At 46.9% G+C, this 23,954-nt stretch overlaps 1 protein-coding gene across 20 annotated transcripts in view; it reads left to right on the forward strand.

Annotated features, from left to right (window-relative positions):
• The window catches only part of Cacna1c (calcium voltage-gated channel subunit alpha1 C), a 659,151-nt gene that overhangs the window by 623,517 nt on the left and 11,680 nt on the right, over window positions 1-23,954 (forward strand). For all 20 annotated transcript variants that reach the window (XM_037204209.1, XM_037204213.1, XM_037204211.1 and 17 more), the window contains 9 exons: window positions 1,169-1,334; window positions 1,902-2,029; window positions 2,645-2,741; window positions 4,742-4,844; window positions 13,355-13,456; window positions 16,085-16,212; window positions 16,672-16,806; window positions 18,289-18,641; window positions 21,214-21,339. In XM_037204209.1, the coding sequence (XP_037060104.1) occupies window positions 1,169-1,334; window positions 1,902-2,029; window positions 2,645-2,741; window positions 4,742-4,844; window positions 13,355-13,456; window positions 16,085-16,212; window positions 16,672-16,806; window positions 18,289-18,641; window positions 21,214-21,339 (1,338 nt within the window). The remainder of the gene's footprint in view (window positions 1-1,168; window positions 1,335-1,901; window positions 2,030-2,644; window positions 2,742-4,741; window positions 4,845-13,354; window positions 13,457-16,084; window positions 16,213-16,671; window positions 16,807-18,288; window positions 18,642-21,213; window positions 21,340-23,954) is intronic.

A 23,954-nucleotide genomic window follows, 5' to 3' on the forward strand; every position in this document is an offset into this window, starting at 1 on the left:
AAATCAGTTTTATGACAATGGGTAGGATCAGTGAGGTGGGAGAGCCACCAAGAAAATGGCCAGCTTGAGATAACCAGTTAGTAAATACAATAGACATATGCTATCACTTTTTCTAGTCAATATTTTGTTGAAAGTTCTATCCAGTGCAATAATATGAGAAGGCTGGGCTGGGGCAATGGCTGAGTGGGTAAAATCTCTGCCTTGAGAGTATGAGGACCTGGGTTTAGAGCCTCGCCAGGGGTAGTGCTCCAAAGAGAGCAAATATATATAAAAATTTGAATGTGTTACAATTCAAATGAATTAAGTTAGAGACAAGCCATATCTGGAATGAGACATTTGTAGTGACTGTAACTAACAAAGGAATTAATGTAAAAAATACCAAGAACTCCTTGAATAAACAAGAAGATACACAACCCATGAGTCAGCGGAGCAAAGTCATGAGCATCCAGTCAAGAGGAGGCAAAATCAAAACTCCCAATCCACTAAGCATTTTAAAGCCATTTTTTTAAGAAAGATACTTATTTTATTTCTTTTTGAGATAGGACCTCATGTAGCCCAGGCTGGCCTAGAAAAGCCAAATTGAAATAGCAGTGAGATATCATCCCACACCATCATCTGAGGAGCATTCTTCACAATTCACTAACTCCCAGAGCGGATGTGTCTGCAGTGACCAGATGGCACTAGTCTAAACCGGACAAGTGCTACCTGGTAAACATGAAGACATGAAGCATCTCCACTTGGTCATTCCATTTCTAAGCAGACACCCGAGACATGGACCGGCATGCTTACTGCAGTGTTCCCTGTGACAGCAAAGACAGTCTTTCTGAAAAACCCACTCCCGTAGCAAGGGCGGGTGTTTCAAAGCACTCATGGAGGGTACTCCTGTGTGGCAGTGAAAATGATCTACAGCTGAAATATGTCTACATGCCTACGTCTAAAAACTTTATATAGATAAAAGAACAAGTTTTCAGAAACTCCCTGTGTGTTTTAAAACATTCAAAACGCTGCTCTATATTGCCATATTTAATGAACATCATCAGCGACCAGTGAACACCGAATGCTCAATTCCTTTTTAGCAATTCCTCCTGGAAGGTGAGGCTGAGGGAGCCTTGCCTGCGTGGGTGAGAGTGGCCAGCTGAGGTTGGACTCTCTCGCCTCTCTTGTCTAGGTGTGCCACCGGGGAAGCCTGGCAGGATATCATGCTGGCCTGTATGCCAGGCAAGAAGTGTGCCCCCGAGTCTGAGCCCAGCAACAGCACGGAGGGGGAGACGCCCTGTGGTAGCAGCTTTGCTGTCTTCTACTTCATCAGCTTCTACATGCTCTGTGCCTTCCTGGTAAGCTGAGGCGGGCCTCAACAGCACAGAGATGGGGGGGGGCAGTTTCGGGGCAGCGTGGTGTCAGGGCAATCCCAGCAAAAGAGCTGACTTGGGAAGACTGAATTAGTAGAGATATCTCACACCCCTGAGAAGGACCAGAAGCCTTGATGCAGAGCAACTCAGCCAGACTCCATCTGGTCCATGCATGGCTCTTGTCTGAGTAGCATTGTTCTAGAAGACAGAGATGTGTGGAAGCTCTGCATGAACTTGTATGTCTCTGATACCTTGCTCATGAGTGAGGGAAAGATGACCAGACAAAGCCCCTCTCTGTCCCTAGTAACTTGGTACAAAGGAAGCTGTTCTGTCTACATGTAGTGTTCATCCCTCACAGTGCTCAGGGGAATAGTGTTGAACTCATGTCCGAGAGACCCAAATTCTAGCAGTTAGCATCCTAAATGCTAACATATTGCTGATACGTAGAAACATTAGCTTATGACTTGCCTGGGCACTGACTGGTGAAGTAGGCTTGGGCAGCAAATGTGTAAGTTTTGGCAAGCCTCTTAGAGTACCAACTATTTCCTGCAGATCATCAACCTCTTCGTAGCCGTTATCATGGACAACTTTGACTACCTGACGAGGGATTGGTCTATCCTTGGTCCTCATCATCTGGATGAATTCAAAAGGATCTGGGCCGAGTATGACCCTGAAGCCAAGTAAGTTCCTAGAGGGAGACCCCCAACCCTCCAAGCTGAGAGGGGGGTTGAATGACCTGTAGAAGAGACCCAAGATGGGTCAACATTGTGTGTACTAACTGAAAACCCTGAAATGTATCAGACCCAGAGTGAAGGGTCAAGGGCCAGCAAGAGGAGACCAAGTACCGTTCACAAAGCTGGGGAACATATCAGTTGAATGGAAAAGTAAGACTCTAGTGTCAGATGGAACTATTAACACTTACATTGGGTCATGTAGGGTTATGTAGACTTCTGCTCCACCTTGACCTCAGGTTTGTGGAAATTCTCTTCTACCCATAACTGTTATCTGACTATCCCTAAATGCCTTCTGGCCAAATGGTTAGTCGATTGAGCAACAAATGCATACTGGGATTTAATTGCACTTCCAGAATCCCTTCTACCTGGAGCACAACGCTAGCAAACCTCTTCTGTGATGAAAACTGTAACATGCGTCCTGGGTTTGCAGTGATATCATGTATCTCTGCACTGCTCAGGGCCTTCAGGCAGCCCTGCAGGGAATGCCCCTACATCTGGCCCCACCCCAGTACATGAGTCCTGGCCTTCTGATGGCCTTTCCTTCTCTCCTTCCTTCTCTAGGGGTCGGATCAAACACTTGGATGTGGTGACCCTCCTCCGTCGAATTCAGCCCCCCTTGGGTTTTGGGAAGTTGTGTCCTCACCGTGTGGCCTGCAAAGTAAGAAATGATCTGGGTTCCTTGGGGGGAAGGGATAAATATGGAATGCTAGATAGCTGTTTGTCTTTGTGATTATTAAGGGAATAAAGATATTTTAGGTATTTAAAGAAACAAATGTGAGCCAGTTTCTATTTTAAGGACCCTTCAAGATCCAAAGTCCCAAGGCTATAAAAGAACAACATCACAGTGAATATCTTGTGTCCCAGTGAGGGAAACAGACATCCTAACTAAATAAAGGGTTTATTCAGCCATCAGGCTGTACGGCCCAGGTATCAGATGACCCTCCTCACCTAGGGTGATGGGTTAGAAACTTTGACATGAAGTCCAAAAACCATTAGAGAGGCCACAAGTGATGTCTCATCACCAAAATACAAACTACCAAAATACAAAATACCCAGACAAGGATCTTCCATTTTTATCAAATTCCTAAGTGAATCTGTGATCCAAAACTGGTTGGGACAAACACATTGGGCTCTGATAAACACAGCCTCTGATTGACCTTGAGAGTAGGGACCCTTAAAACCTGCTCTAGATCCTGCCATGTGGCCCAGTAACTGCTGAGAAGCACCCCCTCATTCAGTCACCATCCTGCCCCCATTCTCCCCATCTGTGCTTCCAGAGAGAATCCTGATGAGCTCAGAAAGAGCTGGGCAAAGCAATGGCAGAGAGCCTGGCCATATAGAGGAAGAAACACGAACAGCCAATGATTGAACTCCTCAGATAATCCATTTGTGGACAACAGAGTTTAGGAAGCCTGACACTTTTACTTATGCTCTGTGGTAGTCAGATTTCCCTCATCAGTACCCCCACTTTATTCCAAAAAGAACTTCAGGAGATTTCCAGTGATCCTGAAAATATGAGAAAGGGGAACCGTCTGTCATTCTGCTTTCTGGTGCTGTAACAAATATCTGAGTTGCTCAACCTGTAAACAAGTTTCTTTTGGCTCACAGTTTTGGAGGCTTCAATCTGTGCTTCAGGTCTGTGGCAGCTTTGGAATGTGGAGTTGTGGAAGAGGACCACTCACCTCAGGGCCTCTTTACCTCAGAAGCAGAGAGGGAGAAAGAGAGACAAAGATCCCAATACCCTGCTCAAGGGCATGGTTTCCTGTAGCTTCTTCCTACTAAGCCCCACATACTGAAGGGTCCACCACTTCCCAAGAGTACTGAGGCTGGAAACTGAGCCTTTATGGCATGGCCTTTGGGTAACATTTGAGATTCAAGCTGTAAGAAGTACCAATCAAATGTAAGATCAAACAGGCCATAGGGAACTGGAGTGTACAGGTCATGACCTCTACATGGGCCTGTTAGGGCCAAGAGCCAGGACTGAAGCTTTCTAACTTGGTTTCTACAAGAATCAAAGTGATGCATTCACTCAGGAGAAGTACAACCCTTGGCAAAATATCCCCAGGAAGACCCCATGTGGTCTGAGGGGTGACATCACTGCCATCCACAGTGGGCATCATAGCGTTCTTTCTTCCAATGGTCTCTGTGTGCTGCTGGCTCACCAAGGGAGGAGAAGGCCAAGGGAGCATGTTTTGGGGGTGGAGAGCAATGAAACCCTGTTTGGGTGAGTGAATTTGGGATCAGGACTGAAGTAGAGATAAATGTGTCTATATGCAGAGAAAGGGTACTCTATCCTCATAGAGCTGCCTCATAGTCCTTTTCTTTGGAGTTGGATAATTCTGTCTGGAAGGCAGGTGGCTGTTCTTGCTGCTCTTAGAGAGCATAACTGTGACTGTAGTCCTGAGCACAGGGCAGGAAAGAGCCCTTGTGAAAGCAAGGGTCTAAGGAAGGTGGAGGCCCAGGAGTATTTACACAAAGCCTAGTTTCTCCCTGGAAAAGCTTTGAAAACATTCTGGTGACCACATGCAAACCCCTCCCATTCCCAACCGCACCCATCCAGGTTTCTAGGGACCTCCCAACCTCCATGCCACAATGGTTGTGCAGAGCCTCTAAGAACCGCCTGTCCTTGTCACTGATTTAGTCTCCTTTTCCCTCCAGCGCCTGGTGTCCATGAACATGCCTCTGAACAGCGATGGGACGGTCATGTTCAATGCTACCCTGTTTGCCCTAGTCAGAACAGCCCTGAGGATCAAAACAGAAGGTAATGGCTCTCATAGACCACTGGTGGGAGGGTGCCGAGGAAGGTCTAGCATCCCCACTGGAACGCTTACATTTTCTTTGGTTCCTAAATGGCCCCCTTGCCATAGCTTATTTATTTTGAACTTTCCTCTTCCATCAAACCCTAGAAATTGCCCTGGTAGCCTCCTGAGGACTGAATGTTTAATGCAAGACACAGAAGAGATGGTTGCTACTCAGAGCAGGACAAGCTCCATACCAATGGACTTGTATTAGCAGCAGGCATGTCTCCCAAATAGTCAGTTCTCTTTTGAAGTTAAAAGGACCTGTGTTGGGAAAGTGACAGTGACAAGCAGTGCCTGTGGTAAATAGAGGTCATTACCTGCAGTGGCTAAGGATTATGATCCCATGTATGGTACACTACTCAGGCTGTACCCCCTCAGTCTGCTCACAATAGAGGAGCCAAGAGCTGTTAGAAGCAGTCCAGGCGGAGGCATCTGTTGTCATGTCACTGAGAAGTACTTTGAACTGCTCTGGGATAGGCTTCGTGGACACACCCCAGAAGACGCTGCTGCTCCCCAAGACCCAGCTTAAGTGCCTCAGAGCCATGAGCTGCTGGAAAGGCTAACTCTAAGCACATGCTGCATCTGTGACTCCACGTGTCTGAGCTTGGGAACCTGTGTTTAGAGATAGCTGCATAGACTTCTCGTGTATGAACTAAAGTTTGACACCACAAGTACAACCTGAGAGCCCCAGGCTTCCAGCCAGTGTCCTTGGTGCGGTGGAAGGGCACTGGGCATCACACACGATGGGGCACAGCATGTGTAACTACTTACGGCCCTGCTTCACTTTCCATCTTGTGAAATAATGAGAGTCGGTGGCATCTGGCGTTTACTTCACAGGGTCTCCCAGAGAGTTGCCTTCTTTAGTTGCATTCTTCCAGAGAGTAACAGACATGAAAGAACCAAGAACCAATCGTGCAAGAGACAGGGCAGGGAGACAGGTCAGCCAACCTTTGCAAAATAAAAATGGATCAAATTCTCCCGGTAAACTAAAAAGAAAAGGGGGGAGGGGGGATGCCATTAGTAGTTAGTGCAAAACTTGAATCTAGGGTAGGTATAAACAGGCCTAATGAGAGATTTTGATGAGAGAGAATTCAGTACACACTTAATGCACATGTGTACATAACAGACAAAACTAGAAGAATGTCTGCTGACATATTAATACTAATATTGAATATCACTGTGTCACGGGGCCTTTTTTCAGCTCCGGCCTTTCCAAATTTTCTACAGTAAATATTATTTCCTTTCTCTTCCAAGGGAAGGGCTTCCTTTTCCAAGGAGAAAAGACAGAATGACTACTAGAAGGGATGTGTTGTGATACTTAAAGCTTACTATGAATTAATAATGCAGGTTTTGGCTCCAGGAAGGACTAAAAAGCACTTGTGCATGGAAGCCAAGATTTAGCGGTGCCGAAGATGCACTGCGCAGGCAAAGCAGATCTCAGTGAAATAACGCCAGCCCCGGAGGGGGCTGCCAGACGCTCCATCACAGAGAACCGCTGTCGGCAAATGGGAATTCCTGGGGAGAGAAGCCAGCCAGTGGGACATCCAGTTAATTAAGAATTAAAGATAAACTCTTAAATATAAAGGCTCTTGGGAACAGTCACCACGGGCATTTAATTCCCCAGTATTCGAGGCCGAGCCTTCATCCAAAACAGGCCTTCTATGAACTTGTTACATAAGACCAGAGTCAACACCACACTCAGACAAGAAATGGGGGAAAACACCAACATTTATCGTGATAAGACCGATCAGTCTTCACTTGCCCTTCAAGCATTTGTAAAAAGTGGAAGTAACTAGAAAAAAAAAAAAAATAACATGTACCTTGAGAACCAGAAACCTCATCCCAAGCCAAGTATCAAGCTGAATAAGATTTTTTTTTATTGGAACACTAAAAGAAAAAGATACTAACTTTAAATTAGGGATTGGAATGTAGTGGTAGAGAAGGTGCCTAGCATGCACAAGGCCCAAGATTCAGACTCCAACACTGAAAACAGAACAATAAAAATAAAATGTATACAATATGAAACAATTACTGGTGAAATTCCACAGTTACATTGGGTTGTTATTGAAATAAAAGAAGGCCTAAAAATATGTAGGATCCTTTGGAATATACATTTGTTCTGTAGGTCTGACTAAATGATCACAAATTTGGTTCCTCTCACAATTTAAGAGAGGAACCATCCAAAGTAAGGTGTTAGCAGGCTGGTTCTTTCTAGAGGCGTTGGGAGAGAATGGGTTCCACATCTCTCTCTGTTGCTGGAGGGCTTCTCTCCAGGTTCCACCAAGCCCCGCAGTCCCACAGTCCACGTATAAAATAATCACTCAGACACTTATATTACTTATAAACTGTATGGCCGTGGCAGGCTTCTTGCTAACTGTTTTTATATCTCAAATTAACCCATTTTTATAAATCTATACCTTGCCACGTCACTTGTGGCTTACCGGTGTCTTTACATGCTGCTTGTCCTGGTGGTGGCTGCAGTGTCCCCCCCCCCTTCTTCCTGTTTCCCCAATCCTCCTCTCTCCTTGTCCCACCTATACTTCCTGTCTGGTCACTGGCCATCAGTGTTTTATTTATATAGAGCAATATCCACAGCATCTCTCTGTCTTCGGGGTGGTCTCAAGTACCTCGCTCCATCCCTCAGTATCTACCACTCTTCACAGTATGACCTAGTCTGTGTGCCTCTGGTCTTTTCTTCTTGCTGCCTTAATGTCACCAATCACATTGGATAGGTGGTCTACTGTAACACATCATGACTTTACTAGTTATCTCTGTGAAGACCCTGTTTCTAGATATCTTAGTTAGGGCTTCTATTGCTGTGAAGAGACACCATAACCACAGCAACTCTTAAAAAAGGAAAACATTTAATTGGGGTGGCTTACAGATCAGAGGTTCAGTCCATTATCATCATGATGGGACATGGCAGCAATGCAGGCAGACATGGTTCTGGAGAAGGAGCTGAGAATTCTACATCTTGATCCAAAGGTAACAAGAAATGGGCCGAGTTTCACACTGAGCAAAGCTTAAGCAAAGGAGACCTCAACACCCATCCCCACAGTGACACACTTCCTCCAACAAGACCACACCTACTAATAGTCCCTCTCCCTATGAACTTATGGGTGCCAATAACATCCAAACTACCACATTACACTCCCTGGCCCCCATAAACTTGTAACCATATCATAACGCAAAATACATTTAGTCCAACTTCAAAAGTCCCCATAGTATAATCATAGTCTCAACAATGTTTTAAAGTTCAAAGTCTCTTCTGAGAGCCATACATTCTCTTAACTATAATCCCCTATAAAATCAAAATAAGGGACTGGAGAGATGGCTCAGAGGTTAAGAGAAGTAACTGTTCTTGCAGAGGTCCTGAGTTCAATTCCCAGCAACAACATGGTGGCTCACAACCATCTATAATGACATCTGGTGCCCTCTTCTGGTGTTAAGGTATACATGCAGGCAGGACACTGTATACATAATAAATAAATCTTTTTAAAAAAATCAAAATAATTTCTTGAGTTCCTTATATATTCTGGATATCAGTCCTCTGTCAGATGTGGGGTTGGTGAAGATCTTTTCCCATTCTGTAGGCTGTCGCTTTGCCTTGTTGACCATATCCTTTGCTCTACAAAAGCTTCTCAGTTTCAAGAGGTCCCATTGATTGATTGTTTCTCTCAGTGTCTGTGCTACTGGTGTTATATTTAGGAAGTGGTTTCCTATGCCAATGCATTCAAGACTACTTCCTACTTTCTCTTCTAGCAGGTTCAGAGTAGCTGGATTTATGTTGAGGTTCTTGATCCACTTGGACTTAAGTTTTGTGCATGGTGACAGATATGGATCTATTTGCAGCCTTCTACACGCTGATATCCAGTTATGCCAGCACCATTTGTTGAAGATGCTTTCTTTTTTCCATTGTATACTTTTGGCTTCTTTGTCAAAAATTATATGTTCATAGGTGTGTGGGTTAATGTCAGGGTCTTCAATTCGATTCCATTGGTCCACATGTCGGTTTTTATGCCAATACCAAGCTGTTTTTATTACTGTAGCTCTATAGTAGAGCTTGAAGTCAGGGATTGTTTTAAGAAATGGGCTATAGAACTAAACAGAGAATTCTCAACAGAGGAAACTCAAATGGCTGAAAGACATTTAAGGAATTGCTCAACATCCCTAATCATCAGGGAAATGCAAATCAAAACAACTCTGAGATACCACCTTACGCCTGTCAGAATGGCTAAGATCAAAAACACTGAAAACACTTTATGCTGGAGAGGATGTGGAACTAGGGGAACTCTCCTCCACTGCTGGTGGGAATGCAAGCTTGTACAACCACTTTGGAAATCAATATGGCACTTTCTTAGAATATTGGGAATCAATCTCCCCCAAGATCCAGCTATACCACTCTTGGGCATATAACCAAGAAATGCTCAATCATACCACAAGAGCACTTGCTCAGCTATGTTTATATTGATCCAAATATAACTTTGAGGCTTTGAGGTCTCCTTTGCTCAAGTTTCACTCAGTGTGACACTCAGTTCACTTCCTGTTGCCTGCAGATCAAGATGTATTACTCTCAGTTCCTTCTCCAGCACCATGTCTGCCTGTAGGCCACCATGTTTCACCATGATGATAGTGGACTAAACTTTGTTTGTAATAGCTAAAACCTGGAAACAACCTAGATGCCCTTCAACTGAAGAATGGATAAATAAATTGTGGCACAAAAAAATCAAAATAAAAAACAGACCACATTACTTCCAACATAATGGCACAGGATATACATTACTATTCCAAAACATAGGGAAGGGAGTGTAGTGAGGAAATACTGGACCAAAACAAGACCGAAAGCCAGCTGGGAAAACTCTAAACCTTGCATCTCTATGTCAGATGTCAAAATGCTCTTCAGATCTCCAACTCCTTTCAACTTTGTTGACTGCAACACACTTCTCTCTCTTGGGCTGGTTCCACTCCCTGTTAGCAGCTTTCCTCAGCAGGTACCCCACAACTCTGGCATCTCTAATATCTTGGGGTCTCCAAGGCAATCTAGGCTTCTTCACAGCTTCATACAATGGCCTCGCTAGGCCTCCATTTAGGGACACCCCTGACACAAGCCTGGTCTCAGTGGCTTTCCTTAGCTGCTCCTTGACTCTAAAGCCAGAACTGTGTGGCTGAACCTGCCAAGTTCTGCTGCTTACATGGGCTAGAACATGGCCCCCTTATTCAATTACATCTTCATCAGCTTCCTGCTTTCCATGGTTTCCTTCACTGCCTGAACTTGGCTATTCTGGAACTTGGTCTGTAGACCAGGATGGCCTCAAACTTAGAGATCCACCAGTCTCTGCCTTCTGAGTACTGGCATTAAAGGCATACACTACCACACCTGGATCTAAGCTTTTCTTTAATTCCTTTTCACAAGTTGGAAACTTAGCTGGGTGGAATCTTGTCCTGAGGTCACCACTCCCTTTATTCCATTACTTAATCTGTTTGTCTCCTTGAATTTAAGACAGTTCCATTCCACTTCCTGGTGCTCTTTTAATCCTCAAATTGTACACTTTATATTTTTACTTGCTCAGCTTGTTTCTTTCCATTATAAATCTTCATTAGAGTTCACACTAATAACCACATTACAGAATCTATACTAGCTGTTTTGAGATTTCCTCTGCCAAGGGAATTAATCCAAAACTTTTCAGTTTAGCTGCAGGCAGACTTTTTGACAAGGGCAAAAACAGCCACATTCTTCACCAAAATATCACAAGAACAATCTTTAGCCAACATACTAAAATTATTCTCCTCTGAAACTTCTTGAGCCAGGCCCCAACAGTTCATCAAACTGTCTTCCATGTTCCTACTAGGATGACCCACTAAGTAGTACTTAAAGCATTCAGCTGCATTTCTAGTCCACAATCCCAATGTCTGTATTCCCTTAAACAAAAGCATGGTCAGGCTTATCACAACAATACCCCCACTCCCAGTACCAACCTCTGTCTTAGCTAGGGTTTCTATTACTGTGAAGAGACACCATGACTACAGCAACTCTTACAAAGAAAACATTTAATTGAGGTGATAGCTTACAATTCCAGAAGTTTAGTCCACTATCATCATGGTGAAACATGGTGGCCTACAGGCAGACATGGTGCTGGAGAAGGAACTGAGAGTAATACATCTTGATCTGCAGGCAACAGGAAGTGAACTGAGTGTCACACTGAGTGAAACTTGAGCAAAGGAGACCTCAAAGCCCGCCCCCACAGTAACACACTTTCTCCAACAAGGCCACACCTACTAATAGTGCTGTTCCCTATGAGATTATGAGGGCCAGTTACACTCTAACTACCACACTAAATAAATTCACCTTCTGAGTTTTCAAGTAGATGTGAGTTTGGGGGTACTCCTTTCAACCCAATATATAAGATAAGTTCATTTGCACTTTGTTGTAGTCAGGATTCTTTGACTGCATGTGTCAGAAACCACTAAGTCCAGAATGGTGGTACATATCTGTAATCCCAGCATTTGAAAGCCCAATGCAGGAAGATTATGTGTTTGAGGCAAATCATGGATACATAATAAGCTCTTGTTTCAGAAAACAAACAAAAAGGAAGCTATGAACAACCTCCAATGAAGGGAACTGAAAGCATGTTGGACTGCCCAGGAGTCCAACAAAGCCCAGGACTGGCTTTAACTTCAGTTTAAATTTGATGCTCAACATGTTCAGGAGCCATCATTCACTCCTCCTGAGTGCCTCTGCTTGCTCCCATGTACCAATCCAGAGCTGGGTTTGAACTCAGGCAGTCTGACCCTGTCGCTCACGCTGTTCACCATCACTTCCCATATGATAAATGTTACTTCCAGCCATATCCTCTTCCCAGTGCAAACCCCATAAACTTCACAGCTTCAAAGAGCACTCAGTTACTAGCTCACAGTTCTATCAGAAGTCCAGCTATGGAGAAGTGGGGGCAATCTGCTCAGGGACTCCCAAGGTCAAACTCAGTACACTAATTAAGCCAGGGGAAAATCCCCCAAGCACATTCAGACTGTGACTGAAATTCTCCTCCCACTCCTGTTGGTGTGTGGGCCCTCCTTCCCTGCGAGCCCCCAGTCAGCTGGGGATGACTCTTAGCCCCCAGAGACTGCTACCTTTGCTCAGTACACAGTATTCATTTATCTGGGCCTGTCAGGGCCCACGTGTCCTACTTACTCTTCTGCTTCCAGCCAGAGAACGTACTAGACTTCCTGTAAAATAATCTTTTTAGTACATATACAGTGAACAAAGTATAGTTACATATACATATGAATTCTGGACTTTTAATGGGCTCCTGTGGTTAGGTCATCAGCATTGTTTCCCTTTGGTCAGGTTGTAGGTGCTGTGTGACATCATCAATCACAGGAGTACCATGTATCATATTCTCACTCCGTGGGATTTCACAGTGCGTGCACACTGGTAGTGAAGGGCAGCTATCCTTGGGAGGACCCTAGAACTCTGTCTAGCACACCCTTTCTTGCAACTGCTTTTTAGCTTTGCTTCTCCACCAGTGTGAGACTAGTGTCTGAGGCAGCATGCGTCTAATGAAGTCTAAACTACCAGAGCAGAGGCCTTCGGGTTTCTGCCTCCACTGTTAGATTTCTGCACTTCCTTCCCTGGGGGACTCATCGGAGATCCTTTGGACACATATGTGCCCCCGTGTTGTGTATGTGTGCAGGAGGAGTGGACCGTCCTTCCCGCAAAACCTCTCCATTTCCTGCAGCTGCACAAGGAGGTTGTCTTAGTTAGGGTTTACCATCACTGTGAAGAGACACCATGATCACGGCAACTCTCATGAAGAAAACATTTCATCGAGGTGGCTCGCTTACAGTTTCAGAGGTTCAGCCCATTATGATCATGAAGGGGAGCATGGTGGCGTGCAGACAGATGTGGTGCTGGAGTTGAGAGTGCTACATCTTGCAGGCAACAGGGAGTTAACTGACTGTCACGCTGAGTGAAGCTTGAGAAAAAGACCTCAAAGCCCACCCTCACAGTGACACACTTCCTCCAACAAGGCCACACCTCCACATAGTGCCACTCCCTTTGGGGGCCATTTTCTTTCCAACAACCACAGAGGTCATTGTGAAATGTCAGCCTCAGGATCAGCCTGGATACTGCCCTGCAGGGCAGACAGTGTCGAGGCTGAGACGTGAGTGTCTGCAGGCGCCATCAGGCTCTTTAGCACTAACCAAAAGGGAACGTGGCTTTCGTTCAGGGGGACTTTTGGCTAGCTTGCAATGGAGTCAGAAAGGAAGGAGAATGGCATTGGACAGGGCAAGAGAGGACAGTCACAAGGAAAGAAAGTAAAGAGAGAGGGAAGCTGGAAGTGGAATGAACTAGAAAATATGAAGACTGGGGAGCAGAACAGCAAGGGAAGCAGAATGTGATGCCTCAGGGTGACTTGCGGGGCTTCCCAGCACATCAGGGATGTTTTCAGTCTGCACTTCCTTCTATCAGGGAACCTAGAACAAGCCAATGAGGAGCTGCGGGCCATCATCAAGAAAATCTGGAAGAGGACCAGCATGAAGCTGTTGGACCAAGTGGTGCCCCCCGCAGGTGGTGAGTGTTCCCTGCATCCCCAGACCAGGGCTCCTGGCCCAGCCAGCAGGTTTTCTCCACCTTCCTGTCCTCCAGCTGTGCTATCATTGACAGTGCAGACACAGCCCTTGAGACCACCATGCTTGAGTCCGCCGTGCTTCTGGGTCCTTCTTCCTCTGGACCCTCTGTGGGCTCCGAGGACCTACTTGGTTGTCATGTCCTGCACAAGCTCGGATGCGAACTAATCCAGCTGGAAACTTGCTGTAATCCCACATTCACTCGTGGGGACAGGCAAGCCCTTCCATGCTTAGGGGTTTGCCAGAACTTTCATGGGAACACTACAATATATGGGTATAGATTTACCCATAAGCCACCGGGCTGACTGCTCTAGATTTGCTCTAGAGCTCTGAAGGAAAGTTGCCTGAAATTTATCACATCTTTTTAAAAGCTCATTTTCCCCCTAGAGTAGCCTTTCTCACGCCTGCCAAACAACAAGCCCCCTTTCATAGCAAATACTTCATACCATTCCTATTACAATCCCAAATCGACATCGTAGATAACCTGTCCGCACTTGTCATTTCCACAGCACTAGTAGAATGCTTTACAGTGAGGGTTGTTATAAGCAAATGTATTCCATATAAAAATGCTCAATACACCTGTACAGAAAGCTATAACTGATGAAACCTTCACATGAAACACTTAGAATGAAACACTGTTGAAAGTAAACAAGATAGCATTAAAGGCTGTGAACACTTTTCATTTGTCAGGTATATTATATTAACATGTTAGTTGATCCCATACATTCTGGAAACGTCCTTCCGAGGTGAGACTTCGGGCTGGAGAGATGGCTCAGTGGTTAAGAGCACTGGCTGCTCTTCCAGAGGTCCTGAGTTCAATTCCCAGCAACCACATGGTGGCTCACAACCATCTGTAATGAGATCTGGTGCTCTCTTCTGGCCTGCAGGTGTACATGCAGGCAGAACATGGTATGCATAATAAATAAATCTTCAAAAAAAAAAAAAAGAGGTGAGACTTCCTGTTTGACCCACTTCCACTGGGGAAAGCAAGGTGTTCTGGGAGTTACCGTGTGCCATCTAATGTTCCGCTGCTTCATTTCACTTACTGTCCGAAGCAATGATGTTCTTAGAAGCTCTGTAGGCTTCCAAGTGAGTGCAGTGTAGACTCAGGTCTGAGGGAACTTAGGACTCCAAGGTCATTCCCAGTTTCCCTCCAGGGTTTCTATATCTAGGGTTGTCCCTTCTGAGTAGAAGTGTCCCATGGTAAGCCCAGAACTTCTGTAGGGTTGGCTACTCTGAAGGAACAATGAGGATTAGGAAAGCCATTGCAGGTCCTAAGGCCCAGCCCAACCTCTCACACAGAACAGGGAACAAGACAAAGGGACCACTTGCTTCTCATGAAGCACTCCTCCTGGGGACTTACAGCTTTCCTACCAACTCCTAACACCAAGACTATGTCCTGTGTGGCCTTGTGTGCCCAGCCCAGCAAGGATCCATGGTCTAAGCCAGTCTAGCTGGCTGGAAGCAAGTCATCAACCTCAAAGAAGGAAGCTCCACCCCCCACCCCACCCCCACCCCACCTCTCACCCCCCACCCTCCACCCCACCATTATCCCCTGTCACACAACTAGAATTGTGTTGACAATTAAGAGACTGGTCATTTGATGGTAAATGGAATCAAACAAGACTTAATAATGTCCATTCAGGAAGGTGGAAAAAACAAGGTGTGAAGTAACCTTGATAATATCCTACCTTTTTTGTAAGGGGAAAAAATGAAAAAAACAAGCAGCCAGGCACAGACATCAGCACATGCTTCTGGGCCCAGCTACTCAAGAGGGAATGGGTCACTTGATCCCAGGAATTGGAGGCCATTTGGACAAGATAGGGAGATCTTGTCTCAATTTAAAAGGAAGAGAGGGAGGAAGGATTGTAGGAGCCAGAGGTGTTGAGGATACCACAAGAACACAGCCCACAGAATCAGCTAAGCAGGATCATAGAGGCTCAGAGACTGAAGTGACCATCAGGGAGCCTGTAAGGGTCTGAGTTAGGTTTTCTACATATATGTTATGGTTGTGTGGCTTGTTTTTCTTGTTGGACTCCTAACTGGGTTTAGGGGCTGTCTCTGACTCTTTTGCCTGCTCTTGGGACATTTTACTCCTTCTGGCTTGCCTCATTATGAGGGGATGTACCTGATCTTATTGTAACATGTATGCCGTGTTCAGTTGGTATCCCTGGGAGGCCTGCCCTTTTCTGAAGGGAAATGGAGGAGGAGTGGATCTGGGAGAAAGAGGAGGTGAGGGATAAGGACCGGGAGGGATGGAGGGAGAGGAAACTGAGGTTAGGATGTAAAATAAGGGCAAAGAATAAATTTTGGAGAAAAAAAAGAGGATAAGGACATGCTTGCTTATTTTTGGAAAAGAACTCAAGAAACTAGTGATGTGATGAACTGTCACATTTCTGATATTCCTGATAAGCAGACAGGACTATGGTGACTTTTCAACCATGTACCTTTTTACATGTTTTCTTTTGTACTAAAAAATTAGCGCTAATATGTTAAAGAAGTTTTAGGTGCTGAAAAAAAATCAAGGAGTTCTGGTGGAATCACTCATCCTGTCCTCCTCTGTGTGCCTTAGATGACGAGGTCACAGTAGGCAAGTTCTATGCCACCTTCCTGATCCAAGAGTACTTCCGAAAATTCAAGAAGCGGAAAGAGCAGGGGCTGGTGGGCAAGCCTTCTCAGAGGAACGCACTGTCCCTTCAGGTGAGGGGCTGGAGGGAGGTACCCACACACAAAGATGCTGGTCACCTCCCCCTGACACTAGCCAGGGTCCAAGTCTCACTACCTGCCTAGAGGCCAGGCCCCATCCCAAGAAAGCTCATAAGCACGCCGAATCTTCCTGAAGGTGGCTGTGAGGGCAGTGCTCTGCCCCTCTTGCATTCTTGCCCACACACTTCCCCCAGCCATCCTGCCAGCTTCCCCAGTCCCCAGTCCTCTTACCACATCTGCTCCCAAGACAGCAGATTCTTGGTGGTCCTGTAATATGCCTTCATGTCTCCTAGGGTGGTTGGGGTGGGGGATTTTCCAGAGAAGCCCATCTCCTGGTGTAGATGCCCAGCTGCCTGGCAGAGAAGCAGAGAGGCAGGGGTCTGGGGAGGAGCAACTGGGTCCTGGCTGACTAAACATCAGTAGAAAGTCTTCACGCATCCCTCTGGGTTCCAGGCTGGCTTACGCACGTTGCATGACATTGGGCCTGAGATCCGACGAGCCATCTCTGGGGATCTTACCGCTGAGGAAGAGTTAGACAAGGCTATGAAGGAGGCTGTATCTGCTGCCTCTGAAGACGACATCTTCAGGGTAAGTGCCATGACTAGTGTCTTCACAGAGTTCAGTTTGGAACAACGATGCTGCTGTGCTAAATTGGTGTTTACCTGATCTCTCTGAGGGGTGCCACATTCCTCCTGATCAGCAGTCTCCTGATTCCCTACCTCCTTTCCAAGCCAACTCCGTGCCATGCCATCCTCCTAGGACACAGCGGCTCAAAATACAGCCAGCTCTCAGAGAACAGGGGGAGCCTGTTTCTGTAAAGAAATCTTCCTAAAGAAGTTTCTCATCAGAAGGTGTGGAGTAGGAACTCCTGGGCCACATCTAATCGGAACACCTTCTTGATTCACCAGTATTTGAATATCTGGCATATCTAAGTAAAAATACAAACGTCTGGCTTTTGTGGGAGAAAAAAATCAGGTTGAGTGGCCACATTAGGTGTGGGTTCTTATGTGGTGGCTAGACAAGCATTGGTTGCCTTACTAAGGTGGAACATGTGATGTCCAAGTCACAGTGATACCCTCTAGGCCTCCTCCTCCTCTTTTCCTGGAGTAATATTAGGCAGTGGGAAAAATCACACACTGCTGTGCCGTACACCTGCAGTCTCCCATCTGGCGCCCTCACATCTTGCTTCTTGCCAATCCCAGTCCCCAGGTCTGGCTCCCAGGCTGCAATGCACACAGAGAGCCAAGCCCAGCCCAGCCTGCCATGACCAGCCTTGCATCCCCATCCTTACTGCCATCACTGAGATACCATCAGTGAATGGCCTCAGAGACACAGAACCATGGTAACACCACCCTCACAAGACCTAGAAGCCAAGGCCTGTCACCAGGACCCAAGGACCTTCAGATATCAAACTAGACAAACCTTGCAAACCACTATTCCCCCTGCCCCTAACCACTACTCGCCCATCCCTCGCTCCGGGACAAAGAAGGAATAGTGGAGAAAAATACTTGTTCCTGACTTTGAATCTCAAAGAGCCCTACAGGAAAGGAAGCCGTGATATAATCGATATAGTAGAACTCTTCACTCTTAGTTTCAATTTGACCCATACAGCTTGTCGCTCCACAAGCCGCTTGTATGTCCACTAAAACAATCTGGTTCACACCTTCCATTCCTTCTTCCCACCCCTCTGCACTCACAACAAGCTCCACCAAGCTAAGCAGCTGGTTTCTGTGAAGGACCTCCATCTTGGACTGTCCTTGACACCCAGCCTCAGTCTTTGATGCTCTTTTGTGAACAAGCGTCCAGGGAGGCTTCTAGACCAGCAACCTCCTGCCTGCCCAGGCCCATGAGGGATTCCTGTCCTGGTGCTACATGTAGGGGAACTGTGGAGCCATGAGCATCTAAGTCCCTCCCTCTCCCATGCGCCCAGAGTGCGTGCCTCTCTGGAGGGCAAGATGACTTCCCATGGCCTGTGCTTCTCAACCACTGCCAGACAAGGAGCGGGGAGGGGTGTAGAGGAGGAGGAGGGGAGAGAAGCCTTCTCCACCTACCCCTCTGTCTTGTCTGCAGAGGGCTGGAGGCCTGTTTGGCAACCATGTCAGCTACTATCCAAGTGACAGCAGGAGCAACTTCCCTCAGACCTTCACTACCCAGCGCCCCCTGCACATCAACAAGACGGGAAACAACCAAGGTGACACGGAGTCACCGTCCCACGAGAAGCTGGTGGACTCCACTTTCACTCCCAGCAGCTACTCCTCCACGGGCTCCAATGCCAACATCAACAATGCCAACAACACTGCCCTGGGCCGCTTCCCCCATCCCACTGGCTACCCCAGCACGGTCAGCACTGTGGAGGGCCACGGGCCCCCCTTGTCCCCCGCTGTCCGGGTACAGGAGGCAGCATGGAAGCTCAGCTCTAAGAGGTAAGCGGGAGGGTAGGCCTGAGCACGAGGGTTCGCACACCCTAGCCAGTGGACACCAGGAAAGACAGACTTAGACCCCGCAGCCTTCTGCGCAGCCTCCAGTCTCCAGTGGAGGCTGCTGCCCTGAACTAGAGGCTGGAGCCAGCCTGCCACCCACATCTGCTCCTGCTCGCACGTGACAATGACAATGAGGACATTGCTCTGTTTCCCAGGTGTCTCCCGAGGTGCCCCACCTATGACAGTCCTTTTCCCTCTCATCCCTCCTCAGGGTGTTGACCTGTGACCCTCCAAGATGTGTGACTTGGGCCTGTACAATACAACCAGCCCCTGCCCTTTCCCAGACCCCTAAGCCTGGCTTTTCACCTCGTTGAGATTGGCCAGTGTGTCCACACCTCTGTAGCAGTAGTGCAGAATAGGTCCTGGGGTCTTGACCATGTCTCCCACCCCGGCCCACCCTTTCCTCTCTTGCCTGTGCTGTAGGACACACCACTAGGAGACACAGGTATGGTGCTGTAACTGCCCAAGGCCTTAAGGAAGCGTGCCCTGGGCTTCGGCAGGTCCCCTCTTCATCTGCTTCATAGCTGTAGGCTCCTGAGGAGAGGACTCCCTCTGTCTCTTGTTCATCACTCCTAACTGACTGCCCTTCCAGCCCACGGGTTCTTAGTGCGACTGTCCTTTTTCTTGCCCTAGAATATAAGCAAGAATTGCAGGCATCTCTTCTGAATCCCAAGTGTCCTGATCCACGGGGCAGCATACCTGCTCACTGGTTTTCACACAGTCCCATTTGCAGATGGCCATATGCAAGTCTCCATGGCCCGTGCATCTGAAGGGTGTTGCCATGGCACCATCCTGCCTACTGTGTACTCCGGGACTCCAGCTGCTTTAACCACCCCACAGCAGTGCTGGCTGAGCCCTTGGACCCAGGGAGTGTGTGATGCCTCCAGGTTATTAGGTTACTAGGAGGTTATTAAGATGAAGCAGTTGTCCCATGCCTGTTCTGGTGGCCCCACACTTGTCCCACCACCTCTGAGGACTCAGCCCGAGCACTAGCTCTTCCCTGCTATGCCTTGTGAAAACCTCGACTGCCTTTTTTAAACTTCCATTTTATTTAGTTTTGTTTTTCTTTGACAGTTTCATATACATATGGAATATATTTTCATCATATTCACCCCCACCCCCACCCCCATCGCCCTCTCTTATCTCCTTCTACTCCTGCTAGTCTCCTTCCTACTTCCTTGCCTTTCTTTTGTATGTGGCCCACTGAGTTTAGTTGGGGCTGCTTGAATATGGATGGGTAGAAGGTTACACACTGAAGATGAGCCCCCATTCTCCTCCCCTCAGCCAATAGCTCCTCATGGAGGGGTGGAGCCTCCTGAGCTCTGCCCCCTCCATGGTGGCGTGTTGATAGGCCCAGTCTTGTGAGAAGGCAGCAAACAGTGGAATCATCCAGCTCTCCCCAGATGTTCCTTGAGCCTCGGAAGGAGTGATGCAGATGACTTGTTTAGGACTGAGCTCTCAACAATAAATTATCCTCAGCACTTGGACCACGTATGAGTCTCTGCTGCTCACAGCTAAAAGAAGCATCTCTGACCGAGGCTGAGTGGAGCACTGATCTGTGGGTACAAACGTGAATACTTAGAAGGCATTTTGACAGCATGTCCATGTAGTAAACAACAGTAATAGGTCCCTGTAGGCCTAGGGCTTTGGCATGCTGGGTCCATGAGAACGGAACTGCAGGGAAGTCCTGAGCCACACACAGGAAGGGGAAGAGCACTTGACCAGAGCTGGAGAAGAAATGACTGAATGGGCAGGAGACCCTGTCCCAGAAGGGACAGCATTCTACTCAAAGGCACATCCAGGTGTGGCAGGTTCTTTAGCTCAGGAAGTAGCCAGGCTCAGCGCAGACTCAGGCTTATTCTGCCTGCTGAGAACAAGCCAATGTGAAGAAGTTTCTTCCCCGTGCCTTCACTCAGGGTCAGAACAAAGGCATATAGAATATGATTCCAGGGACTTGTCAGCTCCACAGCTAGCCTGTGGTGCCCTGTATTGATTGCACAGTCCAGGACTCTGCTTCAAAACCAAGTCTTCCCCACTTGTCTTTGTGTGGGGTACATGTGCTCATGCGTGCGTGTGTTTACAGTCCAGAGCTTGAGGTCAGACGTCTTCCTCAATTACTCTCCACTGAGACAGGATCTCATTGAACTTGGAGCTCACCTATTCAGTCAGTTGTGTGGGTGCTAGGAACTGCACCTAGGTAATCGTGCTTGTGTGAAAATCACTTTACTGACTAAGCCTCTACATCAGGCAAGGAATGTGTTACTCTAGTGTTACAGAGGAGAAACCTGAGGCATGGGGTGAGCTAAAGGTCTTGGGCCAGAGTAAGTGGGTTGGGGGCAGATTCAGACCTCCTTGAATCTCCCACGCAGAGCCCTGACACAGCCTGTGGCATCTCTGACTTCATCAGGAGCCATGGGACTGTGTCTCTGCGTGTGCCCAGTGTCGTCTTCCTTGCTGAGGAAGAGGCAGGAGGGCTGGGAGAAACTAATGCCTTTCTCCACTCTGGATGCTGCAGGTGCCACTCCCGAGAGAACCGGGGGGCCTCGGTGAGTCAAGAGATGTTTCCAGATGAGACCTGCAGTGTGAGGATGGGCGAAGACGCCGAGTACTGCAGTGAGCCCAGCCTGCTCTCCACAGAGATGTAAGCCTGGGCCACCCTAAGTGTAGGAAAGGGTGGGGACTCGGGAGTGGTACTGAGGTACTGAGACCCCTCCTCTGGGCCAGACAATGGCGTATCAGTAACACCTGCCCAGGATTCCCTCTGCAGCTTGGGTTGCCTCACTACCAAACACTTCCAGGAAATCTTTAAATATTGATTCTTAAATGATGTGATCAATAATAGGTGCTTAGTGTGAGTCAGCATACATATATGATGTTTAAATAAACTTGTTATGGAGGTTTTTAAGTCTGCCCTGAAGAGGCACAATCGGCATGCCTAAGGATGCTAATTCAGTTCCCTTAGGAATATTTAGCTTCCATCTAGATCGACTGGGTATCTGTAATGTCCAAATGTCCAGCTGGTGAGAAGAACCAGTATTCTTTTCTTTTCTTTTTTTCTTTTCTTTTTTTTTTTTTTTTTTTTTTTTTTGAGACAGGCTTTCTCTGTGTAGCACTGGCTGTCCTGGAACTTGCTTTGTAGACCAGACTGCTGGCCTCAAACTCACAGAGATCCACCTGCCTCTGCCTCCCAAGTGCTAGGATTAAGGGCATACACCACCACTGCCCAGCTAAGACCAGTGCTTTTAAAAGTTGGGTCAACATATATTTTATGAATAACTAGAAAGAAGGACCTCAAAGGTGCCAAACACAAAGTAATATAAAAAGATGGAGTTGTTCATTACATACTGTCCATACCTGTTGAATTATCACAGTGCACCTGATAAATACTGTGCTATTACATATCAGTCAGCAAACTTTACTGTTTAAGGAAATGGACATTAACTACCCAGACTTAGTCACTACACGTTATCTACATATGCCAAATGGTCCACACCATGCTTCATACATATGCAGTTAAGTTAATAATACTTGATACTAATAAATAAAACAGAAGAACAGCAGAAGACAACAGAAAGTTACTGCGAAAGTAAATATTGTTTATGAGGTGTGTGCTTAAGTATGTGCCTCCCTAGGCTCCTGGTAAAAACATATATGACTACTGCAGACACCCTTCACTTCCCTGAAAGTGCTTTGGTATGCACCAGCTTCTCAGGCCCTTAAAGTTAACAAAGGCCCAGATGGAGAGATTCTTATTGAATACTTGCCTAACTCCAAAGAAGCCGGATTTGAATCCAGGAGATTTTCCTAACTAGTTAGGAAGTTAAGAGATCACAGACCAGGGAGAAAATGTGGACCTCTCTAACCAGCTGCCCACAGAATGGTCCCAGTGCCAAGGGGACAGACGTGCAGATCGAGTCCAGCAGCAGCACAGCTGCTGGATTGTGAGTTGTGTACCGGGCCGAGCAGAAGTCAGGTCTGCAAGAGTGGAGAGAACCGAGTAAAAGGAAAATGTCCCGGGGAGGGCTTGGCTAGTGGGGGATGGAAGCAGGCTTGGCAGCGTAAGAGTCTGAGAGTCTCATGTTGCAAACTCCCCTGCACGTACATACCTTCTTGGTTGCAGGGGTGGAGTCCGAGGAAAGAGGCTGCAGGGTCAGCCTTCCAGCATAGCTCAGTGGTAGGTTGCTTTCATGGCATGCTCATGGTCCTGTGTTCCATCCTCAGTGCTGCAAGAAAACAAAAAAGTAAACTTAATGAAAGGGTATTGGTGGTAGCAGTCCGTGATCTGATCTACACCACTGAGGGCTGGAATACAGCTGTGCTTCCGTCTGAAGACTGATCAATGGAGGGTCATGAAGTTACTTCAGTGGGTAATAGCCAGCAGTCATTGGAAAAGACGATACCGACTAAGGCAGTATAGAAATGATGAGAGAATGGAGCATACAAGGAGTGGAGTGTCTCATATGGCTAGGTATGTCTATGATACTGGGGATAGGTATAAAATGTTTCGTTGTGAGCCACCATCAGAAAGTGTGGAAGTCATCAACTAGAGGTCCTTAGGCAGTTGTTCTCAGCCCGTGGGTCACAACCCCTTTGGGATTCGCCTAAGACCATTGGAAGACACAGATATTTATATTAGGATTTGTAAGAGTAGCAGAATTACAGTTTTGAAATGGCAGTGAAAATAATGTTATGGTTAGGGGTCATCACAACATGAGGAGCTGTATTAAAGGGTCTCAGTGTTAGGAAGGTTGGGAACCTCTGCCCTAAGTGCTGCTACTGCCCTGCTGTCTGCTGACTGGATGATTGCAGGATCACTACAGGCAGTGGCTTGTGTGCTTTTGATAGTGAAGGACAGTCAGACAGGGAAGAATTAGAGGGGTAGAGGATCTTGGGGTAGCTTTGAGAACGGCCCTAGTGAACAGCACAGACCTGTTATGTAAGGACAGGCAGGCATCTAAGGTACTGCTAAGAGAAAGTTATGGGCCTAGAATTCTTCCACCTTTCTCTATACCCAAGAGAGCCTCCACTGGCTGAAATCAGAAATGCAAGGCTCATTTGAATTCCAATCCTCAGCTCAGCAGAAAAAAATAAAAAATAAAAAAATCAACTACAAGCCTCCTGCACTGGATATGTATCAAGATCCGGGACCCCCAACAGGCAGGCCTATGAAACAACTATGATGCCTGAGAGCAGGCACAGGTTTCTTAGCACACCCTGCTACCTGCTCCCCACACCTATAGTACAGATGAGCATCGC

This window comes from Peromyscus leucopus, chromosome 3 (genome assembly GCF_004664715.2).
Source record: "Peromyscus leucopus breed LL Stock chromosome 3, UCI_PerLeu_2.1, whole genome shotgun sequence".
Lineage (NCBI taxonomy): Eukaryota > Metazoa > Chordata > Mammalia > Rodentia > Cricetidae > Peromyscus > Peromyscus leucopus.